The 19,677-nt window shown below is 43.5% G+C and overlaps 1 protein-coding gene and 1 long non-coding RNA gene across 5 annotated transcripts in view; both read right to left on the reverse strand.

The window, feature by feature from the left end:
• Nucleotides 1-3,416: 3,416 nt before the first annotated feature.
• On the reverse strand, nt 3,417-8,331 carry LOC121276503. The gene is made up of 3 exons (XR_005942668.1): nt 7,807-8,331; nt 5,396-6,020; nt 3,417-4,541 (listed from the first exon to the last, which is right to left on the reverse strand). It is a non-coding gene; the product is annotated as an uncharacterized LOC121276503 (long non-coding RNA).
• A 3,146-nt stretch (nt 8,332-11,477) lies between these two features.
• The window catches only part of pak1ip1 (PAK1 interacting protein 1), an 81,441-nt gene continuing 73,241 nt past the window's right edge, over nt 11,478-19,677 (reverse strand). For all 4 annotated transcript variants that reach the window (XM_041183868.1, XM_041183869.1, XM_041183866.1 and 1 more), the window contains one exon: nt 11,478-12,287. In XM_041183868.1, the coding sequence (XP_041039802.1) occupies nt 12,115-12,287 (173 nt within the window). In that variant the 3' untranslated portion in view covers nt 11,478-12,114. The remainder of the gene's footprint in view (nt 12,288-19,677) is intronic.

The raw sequence follows: 19,677 nt of genomic DNA on the forward strand, positions 1-19,677 counted from the left end.
TAGATAATGAAGTACTTTTTTTAGAATTGTAATGTAGGAAACACAGCAGCCAAGTTGTGCACAGCAAACTCCCACCAACAGCAATGCGATAATAACCAGATAATCTGTCTTTCATTGGGGGATAAACATTGGGGAGAACTGCCCTGTTCCTTTTCGAAATAGTGCCATGGGGGACAGACTGATTGGGTCTTAGTTAAATGTCTCATCTGATGTCTCATCACTCCCTCAGTGCAGTGGACCGTCAGCTTTAATTTTCCTGCTCAAGCCCTGGAGTGGGGCTTAAACCCAGAATCATGTGACTCAGGCAAGAGCACTAATAACTGAGCCATAGCTGACACTGACACGTGGGCAAAGAAACATAGACATGCACATTTTCCTTCGTACAATTGGCTGTTAAAATTTTGTTTAAATAATGCCTAGAAATGATTCAAATTCCTAAATTTCATTAAGGTGACAGACTGTCATTCACCCAAGTTCCCAGTTGCACCATTATCAACTCACAGTTCCAGCAATTTGCAGTGCAACATTATTTGGAGCTGAGTGCTGAGGGAAGAAGTTCAACTCAAGGCCACTGAAAACAGTATTTAAAAAAAAGCTAACGTGACTGCCTTAACTTTGAGGTGAAAAGGTCATACACCTGGATGGTAAACCTCACAGTATACTGAGAGAGATTAGACAGGACGGAGGGAAACCGCCAACTACAGTTTTTCAAAAAAATATCTGGAAAGAGGAATTTTGCCAGGCAACTGAATGGTAACAAATATTACATTCCTGTTTAGAAAAGGGGAAGGAGTTAATCTGGTTTTATCTTTTTATTTGTTGATGGGATGTGGTCATCGCTGGCAAGGATTATTGTCCATTATTAATTGCCCTTGAGAAGGTAAGCCACCTTCTTGAAATGGTGCAATTATTGTGCTGATAGGGCAGGGGTTCCAGGATTATGATCCGGCAACAATGAAGGAATGGTGATATATTTCCAAGTTAAGATGGTGTTTGCTTTGGAAGGGAACTTGCATGTGGTACAGTTCCCATGTGTTTGCTGCCCTTATTTTTCTAGATGGTAGAGGTCATGGTTTGGAAGGTACTGTTGTAGGAGCCTTGGCAAGTTGCTACTTTTGATTGTACACACTGTTGCCACTGTGCTGGTGGTGGAGGGGTTGAATGCTTAAGGTGGTGAATAGGGTGCCAATCAAACAGGCTGCTTTGTCCTGGATGGCAATGCACTTCTTGAATGTTGTTGGAGCTGCACTCATCCACTCTTGGATTGTCTTTGTAGATGGTGCCCAGATTTTGGGGAATCAGGAGCTGAGTTACTCAACACAGAATTCCCAGCCTCTGACCTGCTCTTATAGCCACAGTATTTATATAGCTTTTCCAATTAAGTTTCTGGTCAATGGAAACCCCAAGGTGTTGATGGCAGGGGATTCAGCTGGATTAATTGCCACTTATAAGCTTAAGCTATTAGCAAACTCCTAGAACTGGATTTTCTAATGTGTGTTCCTATCAGTGGAAAAGCACTTCTACCCACAAAATGATCATACTGCTGACCCTATAACCTTAAACAGTCCAGCTTATTTGCATGAATATCGTGAGGGCCTAATTTGGAAAGGAGAGGGGGCACCAGTTCACAGCAATGGAGATGAGAAGCCTAGAAAACCAGGAAGGAAAAAAAATAATGGAATAATGAATGGCACAGAAAGAGTGGCAAGTAAATAGAGAAAAATAAAATGAAGCAGACTAAAATGACATTGAAATGTATATGTATTAACGTGAGGAGTGTTACAGGTGCAAGTTGTCAAATGTAGCTATAACGGAGACATGACTTGAACATGGACTAGAATTGGGACTAATCCTTCCTGGTTTAATAGGTTGGATATAGAGCAAAAAAAGGTGTAGTGGGATAGAAATACTGATTAAGGAACAGAAATGGAATTGTTATAAACATAGAAAATTATGGAAATGCACAGCAGATCTGGCAGCATTGTGGAGAGAGAAACAGAATTAATTTCAGGTTGTGACCTTTCATCAGAAATGTTCACTATTTTATTAAAGGCCCCCAAATAGTGAAAGGGGATAAAGGGAACAAATCTGAAGGCAGGTTTGAGAGAAATTTAAAGAATAGTAGAGCAGTAATAGTAGGGGACTTCATTTATCCTAATAGAGGCTGGGAACAAAACAGTAAATGGCAAGTAGGATGACCAATTCCTAAAGTGTGTGCGAAAATGTTTTCTTAATCAGTTTCGAGATCAATGAGGAATGAGGCAGTATTGGATCTTGTTCTGGGAAATGAAGTAGGGCAAATGGAGTGCTTTTCTGTGGGACAACATCTGGATAATAGTGATCAGATTTAGCGAAATTAAAGATGAAAATACCCAAAGCAAGAAAGGATTTAGCATAGATAGACTGGAAAAACGATATTGACCATGAAAACGGTAAATAAGCACCAGGAGTCCTTCAAGGCAGAGGTAGTTCAGATACAAACCAAGAAAATTCCCATTTGCAGCAGCCTGCACCTAACCCTGTTGAAACCATAGGGGTTGTGTCATGCAATCCCTGGATGGGGTGGATGGAATGGAAGAGGAAAGCTTTGCAGTTGCACAAGAATGTATGAAAAATGTTATATTGTGATGTTTCTATTGTTTAGTTCAATCCCCTAAATATTAATCTTATGTCTTTTAAATTGTTTAGCAATGAATAGGAAGACATGAATTGACAGGAACCAGTGGTGGGGAGGCAGGGGAAATTGTGCAAGAAGTGGTCATTTGTTTCAAGGACTGCTTTGTGCCAGTGGCATGATGGGCTTGGCAAGAGTGGATGTCAATTCACTGGTACAGCTTGAGTGAAGCTTGCATTAATAAGGGTACCCTGGACAGCAGGGCGAGCATCTAGTAATGCATTGCCCTTATCAATTTCCTACTCCTAGGACAGAATTTTAACTGTAGTGTGCCATTTTTAGCTGCAGAGCAGGAATGTGCACCACTTCCACTCTCTTGCTTATTGTTGATTCCCACCTAATTCTAATTAAAATTTAAAGCGCTGGTGCTGTGCATGAGAGACACACGCGGTCCTGTGATGGGAAGCTTTTCATTGGCAAAATCCACCATCAATCAACAATGCTGCAGCTAAAGGTGGGCTACAAAAGAGCCTCCTGGACAAACAGAGAGGTTCTGCATCACAGTCACAATTTTTCTGCCCAACCCTAATGCCATCAACATAAGACTTGTTAAGAGCACAAAAGTGGCACAGGTGGTGAATGAAAATATTTATTGCTTGTAAATACTGCATAATATATTGATTTTGCCATATTCATGTGTAAATAGTTATCATTTTTGGAGACTTTTTTTACTCTGAAAGCTAAATTCAATGGCATGCTTCAAGGTTAACACACACTGATGGTTTCAGAAGAGTAAGGGACATTGCCTTTATTAGGAAGATGTTTTGTGTTTCTGTGCAATGTTTATTGAATGTAAGTTTCCAATTTTGTACCCACCAGTTTGTAGGAAATGCACAAGATCCAGACTCAGTGATTCCCCCTGCACTCTAAAGTAGATTTGTCCAGATTACTCTCAACAGGTATAACTGAGATGGTATAGGTGCATTCAAAGCACTTTAAAGATGGAGCAGGGTCATGATAGGCTGACAGTTTTTGGCACAGATGTCAGTATTCCGGGGTCGAACTTTTCTAGGTAGCCTGTTCTAGATGGCAGAGGATGCAGGTTTACAGATGGGGAGTGGAGGATGCAAGGGAGGATGAGCGGGTAGGTCTACATCACAGGAAGGCAAAAGAGTTCTCCTGATGGGAAGACGGTCATGTAGCTGCCTCACACTTGGGCGAACCATGTATAGATCAGGTTGTCCCCGGTATCCCTTGCATGTCTCTTGATGGTTCTGACATACATTATAAGGTAATTCAGATTCATGGTCTCCTCCTCAGGCTCATACAATTAATCCTCTTTGAGGAGGAGTGATGCTTCTCACACTCATCCTGTTGTGTCCACATAGAATGGCCAGGTTGAGCAGTGCACAGCAGACCACTCTCATGACACTCTCTGTGCTGCATACTGCAGAGCCCCTCTAAGTTGTTCAAGGCAGCAGAAGCACATTTTCAGTGAGCCAATGGTGTGTTTGATGATGACTCTGGTGGAGGCATGAGCTTGATTGTATCGCTGCTGCATTTTGGGGAAGCCTCACTGGTGTCATCAATCATGTCTGCAATGGATAGTCCTTGGCTTGGGGTTCCCACCAAAGCAACATGGCTGCAGGACTTGCTAAACGATCCCAGCTTCTGGGACATCCTCAGTCATTGCCTCAGATCTCTGCAGTTAGTTAATTCTTGTTCTGAGGATGCATTGACATGCTAGTATCTGCCTTTGATGCCTTCCCTGGATGGCTGCATCCTGACCAGCCTCCCCCTCTGCTGCTGCCTGCTGCAGGAATTGTGGCCTCTATGGGCTGGCAAGAGCCCTCCTTTGGTGCATTCTCTCCTACTGTTCCCAAGGTTGCAGGAATATTGGTGAATGAGACACAGCAATTGAACTGTGCTAAGAAGACAGACAGTGAGATAAGAACATGTTTGTTCATGGTTTCCATTCATCAAACTAATGAGCAGTAAGTTTCTTAAGTTCTCACATTGTCCACATCCAAATCTTCACCCACCCAACACTGGCCTCCTTGCACTTCAATCTGCAATCTTGGCATCCCCACGTGTTTAAAACGAGCCAGAAAGGATGACAAGTGTAACCTTCCAAACCCCATCCAGTATCTTCCACCCTCCACCTTCATACTTGCCTCCACCAGCCTTGGTCTATCCAACATAATCTTGCACCTTTCCTCTGTAACCCTGAACCCTATCATAATTGACCTGGACATTCCATCTCTCACCCCCTGTGCCTAAACCTGTTCCCATCGAGATGCCCACTCTGGCTCTAAACCCTCCTGTTATCAGCCTTACTGTATTTGTCCACTCTGTGAGACGTTTGACTACCCAATCATGACACTGAACCGCACACCAACACCCCCCCCACCCCTCTAGTGAACCTGACTCCTCGTTAGGACTGTGACTCTTCCCTCCACCACCCAGCAATCTCAATTTGACCTACAGGACATCAATGTTGATATTACCAACCCTGTCCTTTAGGACCCTCATTCACCTCACCTACACTAATCGCCCACCCCATTACTATCATACCAAGGATGCTAGGTCCTTCCCTTCTCCACACCTCCATGCAACCTAATCCCATTCTTTGTCCTCCCTTGCAACCCTCCATATGTCCAAACCCCAACCTTTCAAAGCCCAATGCCAATTTGCTTTTGCTGGTCCAGAGCCTGCAGCAAAACATCCTTTCCACTGTTGCCTTCCCTTATGCTGCAGAGTTCAAGAAAGAAAACCACTAACCTCAAGTACAAGTGCACAAAGCTGAATGTTGCGCTCCACCTGTAAATGATCATGAACCGTGTGCCACAAGATTCTCGTGTGCAGCTAACTTAATCTTGAAAGTAAGACATAATAAAAAAAATCAATAAAATGAGTATTCAGAGCATGTAGATTTATTACAGGCAGGAACCCCGCCACAGGACCTGTGAGGCCCACCACACCACAAACACACCACTGACTCTGCATCTCAACCCAATGTCAGGAAATTGAAATTTCAGCTCCTGCCTAACTAAGTTCACATTTCCACCACATTTCTTGTTCTTGCAGGCTCCATAAAATTCCTGCTCCCAATCTTCCTCCTCCTCAGAAACATCTGAAGTGGATTGGAGCTCATTGCATTGTCCTTACTACAGGTTCAAACCTTGCTGCTGTGTAATATGCAAAGAGCAGCACACCATCACCATCCTGGACATCTTGGCTGGTGTGTATTGGAAATCCAACTAGGCATCTGTAGCAACTTCAGAGCATGCCAATAGCTTTGTAGTCATATGTAATTTGTTGTAGTGATGTTGGGCATCATTTGTTGGGTATCTGAGTAATGTCAACAGTCAAGCTTGAAGTATCCTTTGCCTTCCCTTAAGTCTGTCTGCAGGTCCAAAGACAACAGGGAACAAGATGAAAACATCATGGTAGCTCCCCAGAAATATTGTGTTTACCAGCTGCACATTTATGGAGTGGAAGTCTTAGGGTACACGTTATCTTTACAGTGTAGGAGGCCATTCAGCCCATCGAGTCTGCACTGGCTTGCTGAAACACCTAGTCCCACTCCCCTGCCTTATCCTTATAACCTCGCACATTCTCTCCTATCAGGCAGCAATCCAATTCTCTTTTTGAATACCTGACTCAAACCTCCTCCATCACCCTTTCAGGCAATTTGTTTCAGACTCCAACCACCCCCTGGTTGAAAAACCTTTTCCTCACATCACATTTACTCCTTTTGCCAAGTATTTTGAATCTGTGCCCTCTAGTTCTTGATGCTCTCTTGAGTGGGAACAGTTTCTCACTATTTACCCTGTCCATACTCTTCAGGATCTTGAATACCTCTATCAAGTCTCCTCTCAGCCTTCTTTACTCCAAGGAAAAGAGTCCCAGCCTTTCTAATCTATCGTTATTGCTACAGTTCTTTATCCCTGGAATCATTCTTGTGAATCTCCTCTGTACTTTCTCCAATGCCTTCACAACCTTCTTCAAGTATGGCACCCAGAACTGGATGCAGTACTCCAGATGAGGCCTAACTAGTGTCTTATACAAGTTATACAAGACCTCCTTACTCTTGTACTCAATGCCCCTATTAATAGAGCCTAAGATCCTTTCTCTGCCATCTTCAATGACCTATGTAAGTATACATCAAGCTCCCTCTATTCCTGCACTTCCTTTAGAGGCTCTCTGTTTTATACTGTATCACTATATTTTTCCTGCCAAAATGAATCACCTCACACTTCTCTGCATTGAACTTCATCTGCCACCTGTCTGCCAAATCCACCAACATATCTATGTCCTTTTGAAGTTCAAGACTATCCGTATCACAGTTGACAATATTTCCAATCTTTGTATCATCTGCAAATTTTGAAATCATGCCCTGCACACCACAGTCTAGGTCATTAATATACATCAGGAAGAGCAAGGGTCCAACACTGACCCCTGGGTAACTCCACTACAAACCTTCTGCCAATCTTAAAAACAACCATTTATCACTACTTTCTGTTTCCTGTCACTCAGCCAATTTCTTATCCAAGTGCCTACTTTCCCTTTTATCCCATGACCTAGACTTTTGCTCACAAGCCTGTTGTGTGGCACTTGTATCAAATGCCTTTTGAAAATCCACATCAACAGCGTTTCCCTTATCAACCTTCTCTGCTACCTCCTCAAAAAACTCCAGCAAGTTAGTTAAACATGATTTTTCCCTTAATGAATGCATGCTGGCTTTCCCTATTTATCTGGCACTTGTCTAAGTGACTATTGATTTTATCCCCAACCTGAGCCTCCTGAAATGTTCCAACATTTCAAGGATATTCAATTTTTGCTTGTTCACAATGTCACCTCCTGCAAGCTACATTCCGCTTCTGCTTTAAACTGACTAGATTGAGTGCAAATAAGCTGACGAGATAGATTGACTGTTGCATTGTTGGAGGTGTCATCTTTAGAATGAGACGTTAAACCAATCCTCACAGGTGGATTGAAAATATTCTTGGCATGATGCAAAGAATTACTGAAGAATATTCGCTGTCCTGTTAATATTTATTCTTCAAAAGAAAACCACTAAAACTGAACATCTAGCCATTTATCCCAATGCTGTTTGTGGGACCTTGTTGTTTGAAAAAAATGACTGTCATATTCCTCTACATTACAAGAATGACTTCAAAACTACTTACTACTGTGAAATGCTTTGGGACATCCTTTCGTTGTCCTGGATTAACATGGAAGATAAACATTTGCTGAATGAAGTTCTTGTCAAACCAATGCAATATTTATAGTGTTATTTTGGGCACTTCACCATTGGTGGCCAAACCTTCGAGAACAAGAACAAAAAAATAGGAGCAGGAGTAGACCATTTGGCCTGTCAAGCCTGCTCTGCCTGTTAATATGATCATGCCCGATTTAGGGCTTCAACTCCAAATTCCTGCCTGCTCCCTTAAATCCCTTAATTCCTTGTGAGATCAGCCTTAAATATTTTCAACAATGGAGAATCCAAAGACTTCTGGAATAGAGAATTCTAAAAATTCACAACCCTTTCAGTGAAGTAATTTCTCCTTATCTCAGTCCTAAATGATTGCCCCCTTATCCTGAGACTTTGTTGCCTCGGCCCCAAGCTCTGAAATTCCCTCCCTAAACCTCTCTGCCTCTCTAACTTTGTTTCACTCTCTAAAGCATTCCTAAAACTTACCGCTTTGACCAAGCTTTTGGTCATCTAACCTAACAGATCCTTATGTAGCTGTGTCATATTTTGTTTCATAATGCGCCTGAGAAGTGCCTTAGAATGTTTTATTACATTGAAGGCGCTACATAAGTTATCAGTGACATAATGAAGTATAACTTGGTGATATTGAGATTTCAATACAAATTGGTGCATCTAGGCACCAATAGTTTAGGAAAAGAATCGGGCAACTTATTATATTACCTGGGCTTACCATATCACCCAAGAGAATTAGGATAGAGGTATCAAACTTGGGGAGAGAGACTGTGAGGTTCTTGAGCAAATTAATATAGGGAGTGACATGGTATTGGAGGTGCTGGCAGGCTTAAAAGTGGACAAAACTCCAGGTCTGGATGATTTGTGTCCCAGACTGCTGAGGGAGGCAAGGGAGGAGATCGCACAGGCTCTGACCCAAATTGTTAATTCCTCTCTGGCCACGGGGGAGGTGCCAGAGGACTGGAGAACAGCTAATGTGGTTCCGCTATTTAAGAAGGGTTGTAGAGATAAGCCAGGGAACTACAGGCCAGCAAGTCTCACGTCAGTGATAGGGAAACTATTGGAGAAAATTCTGAAGGAGACAATCTATCTCCACTTGGAGAAGCAAGGTTTGATCAGGGATAGTCAGCATGGCTTTGTTAGAGGGAGGTCATGCCTCATCAAATTTGATTGAATTTTTTGAGGAGGCATGTAGATGAAGGTAGTGCAGTTGATGTAGTTTATATGGATTTCAGCAAAGCCTTTGACAAGGTCCCATGTGGGAGACTTATAAAGGCAGCAAATGCACATGGGATACAGGATAATTTGATGAGGTGGATTCAAAATTGGCTTAGTTGTGGGATACAGAGGGTGATGACAGAAGGATGCTTTAGTGACTGGAAGCCAGTGTCCAGTGGCGTACCACAGGGATCTGTGCTGGGTCCCCTATTATTTGTCATTTATATAAACAATATAAATGACGATGTGGGGGGTAGGATTAGTAAGTTTGCAGATGACACAAAGATTGGCTGGGTGGTTAACAGTGAAGTTGAGTGTCTTGGGTTACAGGAAGATATAGACATGATGGTCAAATGGGCAGATGGAATTTAACCCTGAAAAGTGTGAGGTGATACACTTTGGAAGGAGTAATTTGACAAGGAAGTATTCAATGAATGGTATGACACTAGGAAGTCTTGACGAACAAAGGGACCTTGGCGTGTGTGTCCATAGATCTCTGAAGGCAGAGGGGTAATGTTAGTGGGGTGGTGAAAAAGGCATACGGGACACTTGCCTTTATCAATCGAGGCATAGATTACAAAAGTAGGGAGGTCATGTTGGAATTGTATAGAACCTTAGTGAGGCCACAGCTGGAGTACTGTGTACAGTTCGGGTCGCCACATTATAGGAAGGATGTGATTGCACTGGAGGGGTTGCAGAGGAGATTCACCAGGATGTTTCCTGGAATTAAACAGTTATGAAGAGGGGTTGGATAGATTTGGGTTGTTTTCGTTGGAACAGAGAAGACTGAGAGGCGACCTGATCGAGTTGTACAAGATTATGAGGGGCATGGACAGGGTGGAAGGGAACAGCTGTTCCCCTTAGTTGAAGGGTCAGTCACGAGGGACATAAGTTCAAGGTGAGGGGCAGGAGGTTTTGGGGGGATGTGAGGAAAAACTTTTTACCCAGAGAGTGATGATGGTCTAGAATGCACTGCCTGGGGTGGTGGAGGCAGGCTGTCTCACATCCTTTAAGAAGTACCTGGATGAACACTTGGCACATCATAACATTCAAGGCTATGGTCCAAGTGCTGGCAAATGGGATTAGGTAGGTAGGTCAGGTGTTTCTCATGTGTCGATGCAGACCCGATGGAGGCCGTGTGTGATTCTGTGATTACTGCTACCAGAATTCCTCGTTCTTAAAAAAGGACAAATTGCAATTATTTGATTTTGTGAAGTACTGTGATTTAGTTTATAACATAGCGTTTTGTACATTAAACTTTCATTGAATTCATATGTAAAATGTACGGTTTGAATGGACTGGTGTATATATTAAATAATTAACTACCCTTTTCTCTATGAGCAACCATGATAAATACTGTTAAAAATTTATTAAACTGATAATTGCCCATGGGAAATAATACATTAACTTTTTGTTTAATGGCAATTATATGCATAGTGCAAAATGAATAACTGATCCTATGCTCAGTGCAATCTCATTGCTAACTTTGAATGGACATAACAAGTTAGTCAATATGCTATAGCATACATGTACATAAATACATATGATTGCACTGTTGGACTGCTCACTGCTGCACCATTGCAAATGAAATAAACCCTTAACATGTTTTCTCTGAAGTTATAAATGGTACATTGTGCAATGGCAAGTTCATGAGTTATGAGGATGTTGCCACCCATTAGTATTTAGTTCATAATTTCCTTGTCAAACCGACTTATGTGATACTTATAACAAATCACATTAATAATGTTGGAAACAAATCGCGTGAAACCAGCTATCAATTTTTATGGGACCTTTTTAGTTAAGCTGATTTCTTGAAAGGGAATCCATGAGTTTGAAATCAAAACATCGTCACATCTAATTGGGCTAATTTAAGAGAAACTAATTTAAGGGCCACCTAATCATAGACATTAAGGAGGAATGTGTTAGCAATTACCGGTGTCTCTCATTGGACCTAAGTTTATATCTTTCACAATTAAAAATTGTTGGATTGAGACAGCCATTTCCCTACAGAATGCTGATTGCCCCAGCATCAATCTCCAGTATCTTAGCCTCATGACCAAACAAAACAAAAATACCTGGAAAAACTCAGCAGGTCTGGCAGCGTCTGCGGAGAGGAACACAGTTAACGTTTCGAGTCCGAATGACCCTTCAACAGAAACGCTAACTGTGTTCCTCTCCGCAGATGCTGCCAGACCTGCTGAGCTTCTCCAGGTATTTTTGTTTTTGTTTTGGATATCCAGCATCCGCAGTTTGTTGTTTTTATTTTGAAGTTCGAGATTTGTGTCAGTGCAAGAATTACAGCTTGATGACAACACAAGACTGCTTCAGTGACTTAAAACTTCTGGGAATTATTCCAGCTTTCAGAATTGTCACTAAGAATTTGAAGTAAGGATCTGGACACATTTCACATAGCTGTAAGTAGTAAAAAAAAATGTTTATTAGTCTGGAGAAATATTTTAAATAACAATCTGAAACTTAGCATACTGACTACAACAAGGCATCACAGTAGGTGCGTGAGGCACACATTGTTTGGTTAAGGCAAGAACATTTAAATGTATTTTTAGCCAAACTCTGTACAAATGCCAAACAGGTGAGTTATTCTGCTTTAAACTGAGTGGGTGTGGGTGCGGGGGAGTCCTGTGGGAGGGTTGGTGTGGGTCTGTACAATAGTTACCTAGAAGTTAGAACAGGTTTTAATTCTTCTAACGTCTTCTGGGTAACTATTGGCATAACCCAGTCGGAACTATCTGAAGTTTGCAATTTAAGTCGCACTTTCGGATGGGTCCCAGTACAGGGCAATTGCCCATGGGAAGTTTGCACTTTCAGGCAATTGCCATGCCAGCCTTACCTGGGAACTTCCGAAGAGGATTCCCCAGGGCATCCTGGGGTATTCCCCCATTTTGACACTGGGGGGCTCAGCAGTTACAGCCCAATATCTCACTGAACTCCACATGTCCACTTTACAAATATAAAACTATAAAATGGGTAACCTGATCATCCATAGACAACACCTGGCTATATATTATAGTCACACAACAGGGAAGGGTTTCTTTCAAGCAGTTTTTTTTAAAAAAAATTTCTTCCTTCTCTCTTTTGTCTCAGCAGCCATTTTTCTCTTGCATAGAATTTGCTGCCCTCTCTTCTTCGGGTGTTCATCTCCATCCAAGGGAGCCACTTTTATTTTATTTTCCTTTTCTTTACAATGTTTATTGATAGCTGCATCCTCTGCAACAGAACAAATGTAGTGAAATAATTAGAAACACTAGGCAAATAGCCTTAAAATGCCAAATAATATTCAGTTACAGTATGAGGCTAGTTCCCCACATTTGGAATGTTAATATCATTTACGGTAGGTTTTTCCTTTTAATGCTGGAATTGTAGGTTTGTTATTTTGGTGATCATATATTAATGGAAATACAGATTACAATAAACAAATTAATACTTTCAGTTTTTAAAGTAGATATTGAAACGGTCGAGGAATCGCTGAAGAGGTGTTTGCAGTTAGATAGTACCAGGAGAAATTCGAAGGACAGAACATAGATCACTATTGACCTGACCAAGGCCTTTGACAGTCAGTCATGAGGGCCTTTGGAAGGAAATGGAGAAATTTGGTTGCCCTGAGAAATTCATCACAACGGTTCGACAGTTCCATGATGGTATGCTCGCATGTCACAGAGTTATAGAGTTCTACAGCACAGAAAAAGGCCCTTCAGCCCATCGAGTCTGCACCGGTCGAATGAGTACCTAACTATTCTAATCCCATTTCCCAGCACTGGGTCCATAGCCTTGTATGCCATTGCATCGCAAGTGCACATCCATTTATATATACCACAAACAGCAAGGGGTCCAACACTGATCCCTGTGGAACCCCACTGGTCACAGGCATCCAGTCACAAAAACGCTCCTCGACCATCACCCTCTGCTTCCTGCCACTCGGCCAATTCTGGATCCAATTTGCCAAATTGCCTTGGATCTCATGGGCTCTTACCTTCATTATCAGTCTCCCATGTGGGAGTTTATCAAAAGCCTTGCTAAAGTCCAAGTAGACTATGTCAAATGCATTGCCCTCATCTACACACCTGGTTACCTCTTCGAAAAATTCAATCAAATTGGTCAGACATGACCTCCCCTGAACATGCTGACTGTCCTTGATTAATCCCTGCCTCTCCAAGTGTAGATTAATTCTGTCCCTCAGAATTGCTTCCAATAGCTTCCCCACCACTGAGGTTAGACTGACTTGGCCTGTAGTTCCCTGGTTTATCCCTTCCTCCCTTCTTGAATAACAGTAAACACTGGCTGTCCTCCAGTCCTCTGGCACCTCTCCTGCGGCCAGAGAGGTATTGAAAATTATTGCCAGTGCCCTGCCATGTCCTCCCTTGCCTTTCTCAACAGCTTGGGATACATTTCATCCGGGCCTAAAGATTCAGCCACTTAGAATCTCCTCCCTTTCCATGCTAATTTCTTTAATTATATCACAGTCCTTCTGCCTGATTTCCATACCCATGTCGTCTCTCTCACTTGTGAACACCAACGCGAAGTATTCATTTAGAACCTACCTACATCTTCCGGCTCCACACACAAATTACCACTATGGTCCTTAATGGGCCCTACTCTTTCCCACACACAAATTACCACTATGGTCCTTAATGGGCCCTACTCTTTCCCTAGTTATCCTCTTACCCTTAATGTACTTGTAAAATAACTTTGGACTTTCCTTTATTTACCTGCCAATGTTTTTGCATGCCGCCTTTTTGCTCTTCTGATTTCCTTTTTAAGTTTCCCCTACACATTCCATACTCCTCTAGGGCTTCCGCTGTTTTGAGTCCTCGGTAGCTGCCATAAGCCTCCCTTTTTCTCTTTATCCAATCCTGTATATTCCTTGACATCCAGGATTCCCTGGATTTGTTGGTCCCACTCTTTTTCTTTACTGAAACATGTTGGCCCTATAGTCTCCCTATTTCCTTCTTGAATGAGTCCCAATGCTCTGACACAGATTTACCTCAAAGTAGCTGCTCTCAGTCCACTCTGGCCAAATAATATCTGATCTTATTAAAATTGGCCTTCCCCCAATTTAGAACTCTGAATTCTGGCCCATCCTTGTCCTTTTCCATAACAACCTTGACCTTTTCCATAACAACCTTGAATCTTATGGAGTTATGATCACTATCTGCAAAATTCTCCCCCACTGAGACCTCTACCACTTGCCCGGCTTCATTCCCTAAAATTAAGTCCAGGACCTTGTGTCTCTTGTAGGACCTTCTATGTACTGGCTTAAAAAACTCTCCGGGATGTGTCCTGGATGATAATGAGTCATCTGGCCCATTCCCAGTCACTAGTGGAGTTAAATAGGGCTGTGTGCTCATGTCAACCCTCAGCATGTTTTTCTCCACCCTGCTCTCTGATGCCTCCCATGATGGTGATCCTGGCATTGATATCAGATATCACATAGATGGGAAGCTGCTCAAACTGGATGGACCACCTGGAACACTGAAAACAACATGACACACCCTGTAAAGTTTTCCTTACTAACATCTGTTCCCAGGCAATAGTAAAGCAATAGCCTGACATAGTCATACTCATAGAATCATACCTTACAGTCAATGTTCCAGAGCCTCCATCACCACCCCTGGGTATGTTCTGTCTTACTGGCGGCAGCCCAGTGGTATACAATCAGAATGGAGTTTCCCTGGAAGTGCTCAACATTGACCCCTTGAAGTCTCATAGCATCATATCAAACATGGGCAAGAAAATCGCCTGTTTACTACCTACCACCCTCCCTCAGCTGATGAGTCAGTACTCCTCCATTCCGAACTGCACTTGGAGGATGCATGAAGGGTATCAAGGGCACAGAATGTACTCCAGGTTGGGGACTTCAATGTTCATCACCAAGAGAGGCTCAGTAGACCAACTACTGAACAAGTCTGCAGAGTCCTGAAGACACATCTGCCAGACTGTGTCTGCAATAGATGGTGAGGGAACCAACAAGGGCGTAAAACCTACCTGTTGTAGATGCATCTGTCCATAATAGTATAGGTAGGAGTGACCACTGAGGAGTCCTTGCGAAGATAAGAACTGTCTGCACACTGAGCATACTATCCATTTTGTTTTAACATCGTGAGAAATGGAATAGATTCAGATCAGATCTAGCAGCTCAAAACTGGGCATCCGTGAGTCACTGTGGGCCATCAGAACTGTATTCAACAACGATCTATAAACTTGTAGCCCAGCATATTCCTCACTACATCATTACTATCCAGCTAAGGGATCAACCCTGGTTCAATGAAGAGTGGGAGGAGCATGCCAGGAGCAGCATACTGAAAAATGAGGTGGCAAGCTTGTGAAGCTACAACACAGGACCTACTTGCATGCCAAACAGCAGAAGCAGCACGCAATAGAGAGCTAAGCATTCCCAAAATGAGGATCAGGAAAGAAGGGCCCAAGAGTAATTGATTTAAAAGGTTTAATTTAAAGGGATAAGTTACGGCAGGAGAGCTCAAAGCCATGTTGTGCTCCTCGTGCTCCATGCGGGAAGCCGGGAACATTTCCAGTGCCCGGGGCCCGCAAGTGTGCAGGAAGTGTGTCCAGCTGCAGCTCCTGGCAGCTCAGGTTTCAGAGCTGGAACGGTGGCTGGGGATACTGTGGAGCATCTGCAAGTCTGAGATCACGGATAGCACGTTTAGCAAGGTGGTCACACCGCAGCTGAAGGGACTTGAGGAAGGAAGGGAGTGGATGACCACCAGGCGGTCCAAGAAAAACAGGCAGGTAGTTCAGGAGTCCCCTGGGGTCCTGCTTGCAAATCGTTATTCTATTTTGCACTCCAGGGAGTGCAGACAGAGCCAAGCTTCTGGCACCACAAGCAGCCTGTCTGTACCGGAGGGGAGGAAGAGCAGAAGTAATGGAGGATTCTATAGTCAGAGGAACAGACAGGCGCTACTGTGGCCGTCAATGTGACTCCAGAATGGTGTGTTGCTTCCCTGGTGCCAGAGTCCAGGATGTCACTGAATGGCTGCAGGGCATCCTGAAGGGGGAAGATGATAAGGCAGAGGTCATAGTACATGTTGGTACCAATGACATAGGTAGAAAGAGGGATGAGGTCTTGGATCAAGAATTCAGGGATTAAAAAGGGTTGTAATCTCTGGATTACTCCCAGTGCCACGTGCTAGCGAGCTCAGAAATAGGAGAATAGGGCAGATGAATACATGACTTAAGAGTTGGTGCAGGAGGGAGGGTTTTACATTCTTGGATCACTGGGACTATCTCTGGGGAAGGTGGGACCTGTACAAGCGGGACAATCTACATCTGAATCAGAGCAGGACTAACATCCTTGCAGGCGGGTTTGCTAGTGCTGTTGGGAGGAGTTTAAACTAATTCGGCAGGGGGAGGGGACACAGAATGTTAACAGAATAGGGACACATCATAATACAGTAAGACAATCAAGTCAGAGGGAGTACAGCTGCATTAAGTTTCAAGGGAGTAAGGCAAGGCTGGATGGCCTCTAGTTTAATGCCAGGTGTATTACAGGTAAAACGGATGAGTTAAGGGTGAAGATTGACACGTGGAATTGCGATATAGCAGCCATCACTGAGACGGGGTTGAGGGTGGGATAGGATTGGCAGCTCAACATTTCGGGATATAGAATCTTCAGGCAAGACAGGGGAGGGGGTAAAAGAGGAGGAGGCATTGTATTATTAGTTAAGGAGTCAGTTACTGCAGTAAGGAGAGATGATATCTTGGAGGGGGCATCAAATGAAGCTTTGTGGGTAGAGCTTAGGAATAAAAAAGGGGCAGCCACATTGTTAGGTGTTTATTATAAACCCCCAGATAGTCAGCGGGAAATTTAGGAGCATATATGTGCATAATTTGTGGAGGTGTATAAAAACAATAATAGGGCAAATATGTTAGGTGATTTCAACTTTCCCAACATTAATTGGGATAGACATAGTATTAAGGGGCAGGATGGAGTGGATTTCTTGAAATGTGTACAGGAGAACTTTTTAGGTCAATACGAAGAGGGTCCAACAAGGGACGGCGCAGTGCTGGACCTAATTCTGGGGAATGAAGCCGGACACGTGGCTGAGGTGATGGTGGGGCAGCATTTTAGTGATAGCGACTACAATTTAAGCTGGTTATGGACAAAGAAATAGACAAGTTGCAAAAAAATGTTTTGGATTTGGGGAGAGCAGATTTTAGTAAAATAAGGCAGGATCTGGCCAAGGTAGACTGGGAACAGCTACTTGTGGGTAAGTCTACAGAGGGACAGTGGGGGGGAGGGGGGTTCAAAAAGGAAATGGGGAGGGAAGAGGCTCAACATGTTCCCTCCAGGGTAATAGGAAGGAGTAACAAGCCCAGGGAACCATGGATGACCAGAGATATTCAGGATACGATGAGAAGGAAAAGGGAGGCTTTTAGCAGGTACAAGGGAAGCAAACCAGCGCAGGCATTAGTGGAGTACAGAAAGTGCAGGGTGGAGCTTAAGAAAGCAATTAGGAGAGCAAAGAGGGGATATGAGAAAGGGTAAAAGTAGGGAAAATCCAAAGATATTCTATAAGTATATCAATGGGAAGAGGATAACCAGGGAAAGAGTAGGGCCCATTAGGGACCAAGGAGGCAATCTATGGGTGGAGCCAGAGGGCATTGTAGTGTTGAACGAATACTTCACATCCGTCTTCACCCAAGAGAATGAGGATGAAGGTATCGAACTCGGGGAGAGACTCTGTGAGGTTCTTGAGCAAATTGATATAGGGAGTGATAAGGTGTTGGCAGGCTTAAAAGTGGACAAAACTCCAGGTCTGGATGATTTGTGTCCCAGACTGCAGAAGGAGGCAAGGGAGGAGATCGCAGGGGCTCTGACCCAAATTTTTAATTCATTGCTGGCCACGGGGGAGGTGCCAGAGGACTGGAGAACCGCTAATGTGGATCCGCTATTTGAGAAGGGTTGTAGAGATAAGCCAGGGAACTACAGGCCAGCGAGTCTCACGTCAGTGGTAGGGAAATTATTGGAGAAAATTCTGAAGGAGACAATCTATCTCCACTTGGAGAAGCAAGGTTTGATCAGGGATAGTCAGCATGGCTTTTTGTCAGAGGGTGGTCACGCCTAACAAATTTGATTGAATTTTTTGAGCAGGTGACCAGGTGTGTAGATGAGGGTAGTGCAGTTGATGTAGTTTATGTGAATTTCAGCAAAGCCTTTGACAAGGTCCCACATGGGAGGCTTATAAAGAAGGCAAATGCACATGGGATACAGGGTAATTTGATGAGGTGGATTCAAAATTGGCTTAGTTGTAGGAGACAGAGGGTGATGACAAAAGGATGCTTAAGTGACTGGAAGCCAGTGTCCAGTGGCGTACCACAGGGATCTGTGCTGGGCCCCCTATTATTCGTCATTTATATAAACGACATAGATGACTACGTGGGGGGTAGGATTAGTAAGTTTGTGGATGACACAAAGATTGGCTGGGTGGTTAACAGTGAAGTTGAGTGTCTTAGGCTACAGGAAGATTTAGACTGGATGGTCAGATGGGCAGATAAGTAGCAGATGGAATTTAACCCTGAGAAGTGTGAGGTGATACACTTTGGAAGGAGTAATTTGACAAGGAAGTATTCAATGAATGGTATGACACTAGGAAGTCTTGACGAACAAAGGGACCTTGGCGTGTGTGTCCATAGATCTCTGAAGGCGGAGGGGCATGTTAGTGGGGTGGTGAAAACGGCAAACAGGACACTTGCCTTTATCAATCGAGGCATAGATTACAAAAGTAGGGAGGTCATGTTGGAGCCTTGGTGAGGCCACAGCTGGAGTACTATGTGCAGTTCTGGTCACTACATTATAGGAAAGATGTGACTGCACTGGAGGGGGTGCAGAGGAGATTCACCAGGATGTTGCCTGGGATGAAACATTTAAGTTATGAAGAGAGGTTGGATAGACTTGGGTTGTTTTCGCTGGAACAGAGAAGATTGAGGGGCGACCTGATCGAGGCGCACAAGATTATGAGGGGCATAGACAGGGTGGATAGGGAGCAGCTGTTCCCCTTAGTTGAAGGGTCAGTCATGAGGGGACACATGTGAGGGACAGGAGGTTTAGGGGGGGTGTGAGGAAAAACTTTTTTACCCAGAGGGTGGTGCCAGTCTGGAATGCACTGCCTGAGAGGGTGATGGAGGCGGGTTGTCTCACATCCTTTAAAAAGTCCCTGGATGAGCACTTGGCACGTTACAACATTCAAAGCTATGGGCCAAGTGCTGGCAAATGAGATTAGGTAGGTAGGTCAGGTGTTTCTTACGTGTCGGTGCAGACCCGATGGGCCGAAGGGCCTCTTCTGCACTGTGGTTCTGTGATTCTGTGAAAACCATTGGATCTGATCAAAGTTCTGCAGCCTTGCCACTCCCAGTTTTGAATGGTGTTTGACAGTTAAACAACTAACAGGAGGAGTTCTACAAATAGCCCCATCCTCAATGAAAGGTACATCAGTGCAAAAGACAAGGCTGAAGCATTTTCAACTATATTCAGCCAGAAGTGCCGAGCAGATGATCCATCTCTACCTCCTCCTGCTCTCAATCATCTGCAAAGTGTCATGAATGAGTAATTATATTATAGATTTTTGTAACAAGCGGTAATCTC

Source organism: Carcharodon carcharias, chromosome 3 (genome assembly GCF_017639515.1).
Source record: "Carcharodon carcharias isolate sCarCar2 chromosome 3, sCarCar2.pri, whole genome shotgun sequence".
In the NCBI taxonomy this organism is placed as follows: Eukaryota; Metazoa; Chordata; class Chondrichthyes; order Lamniformes; family Lamnidae; genus Carcharodon; species Carcharodon carcharias.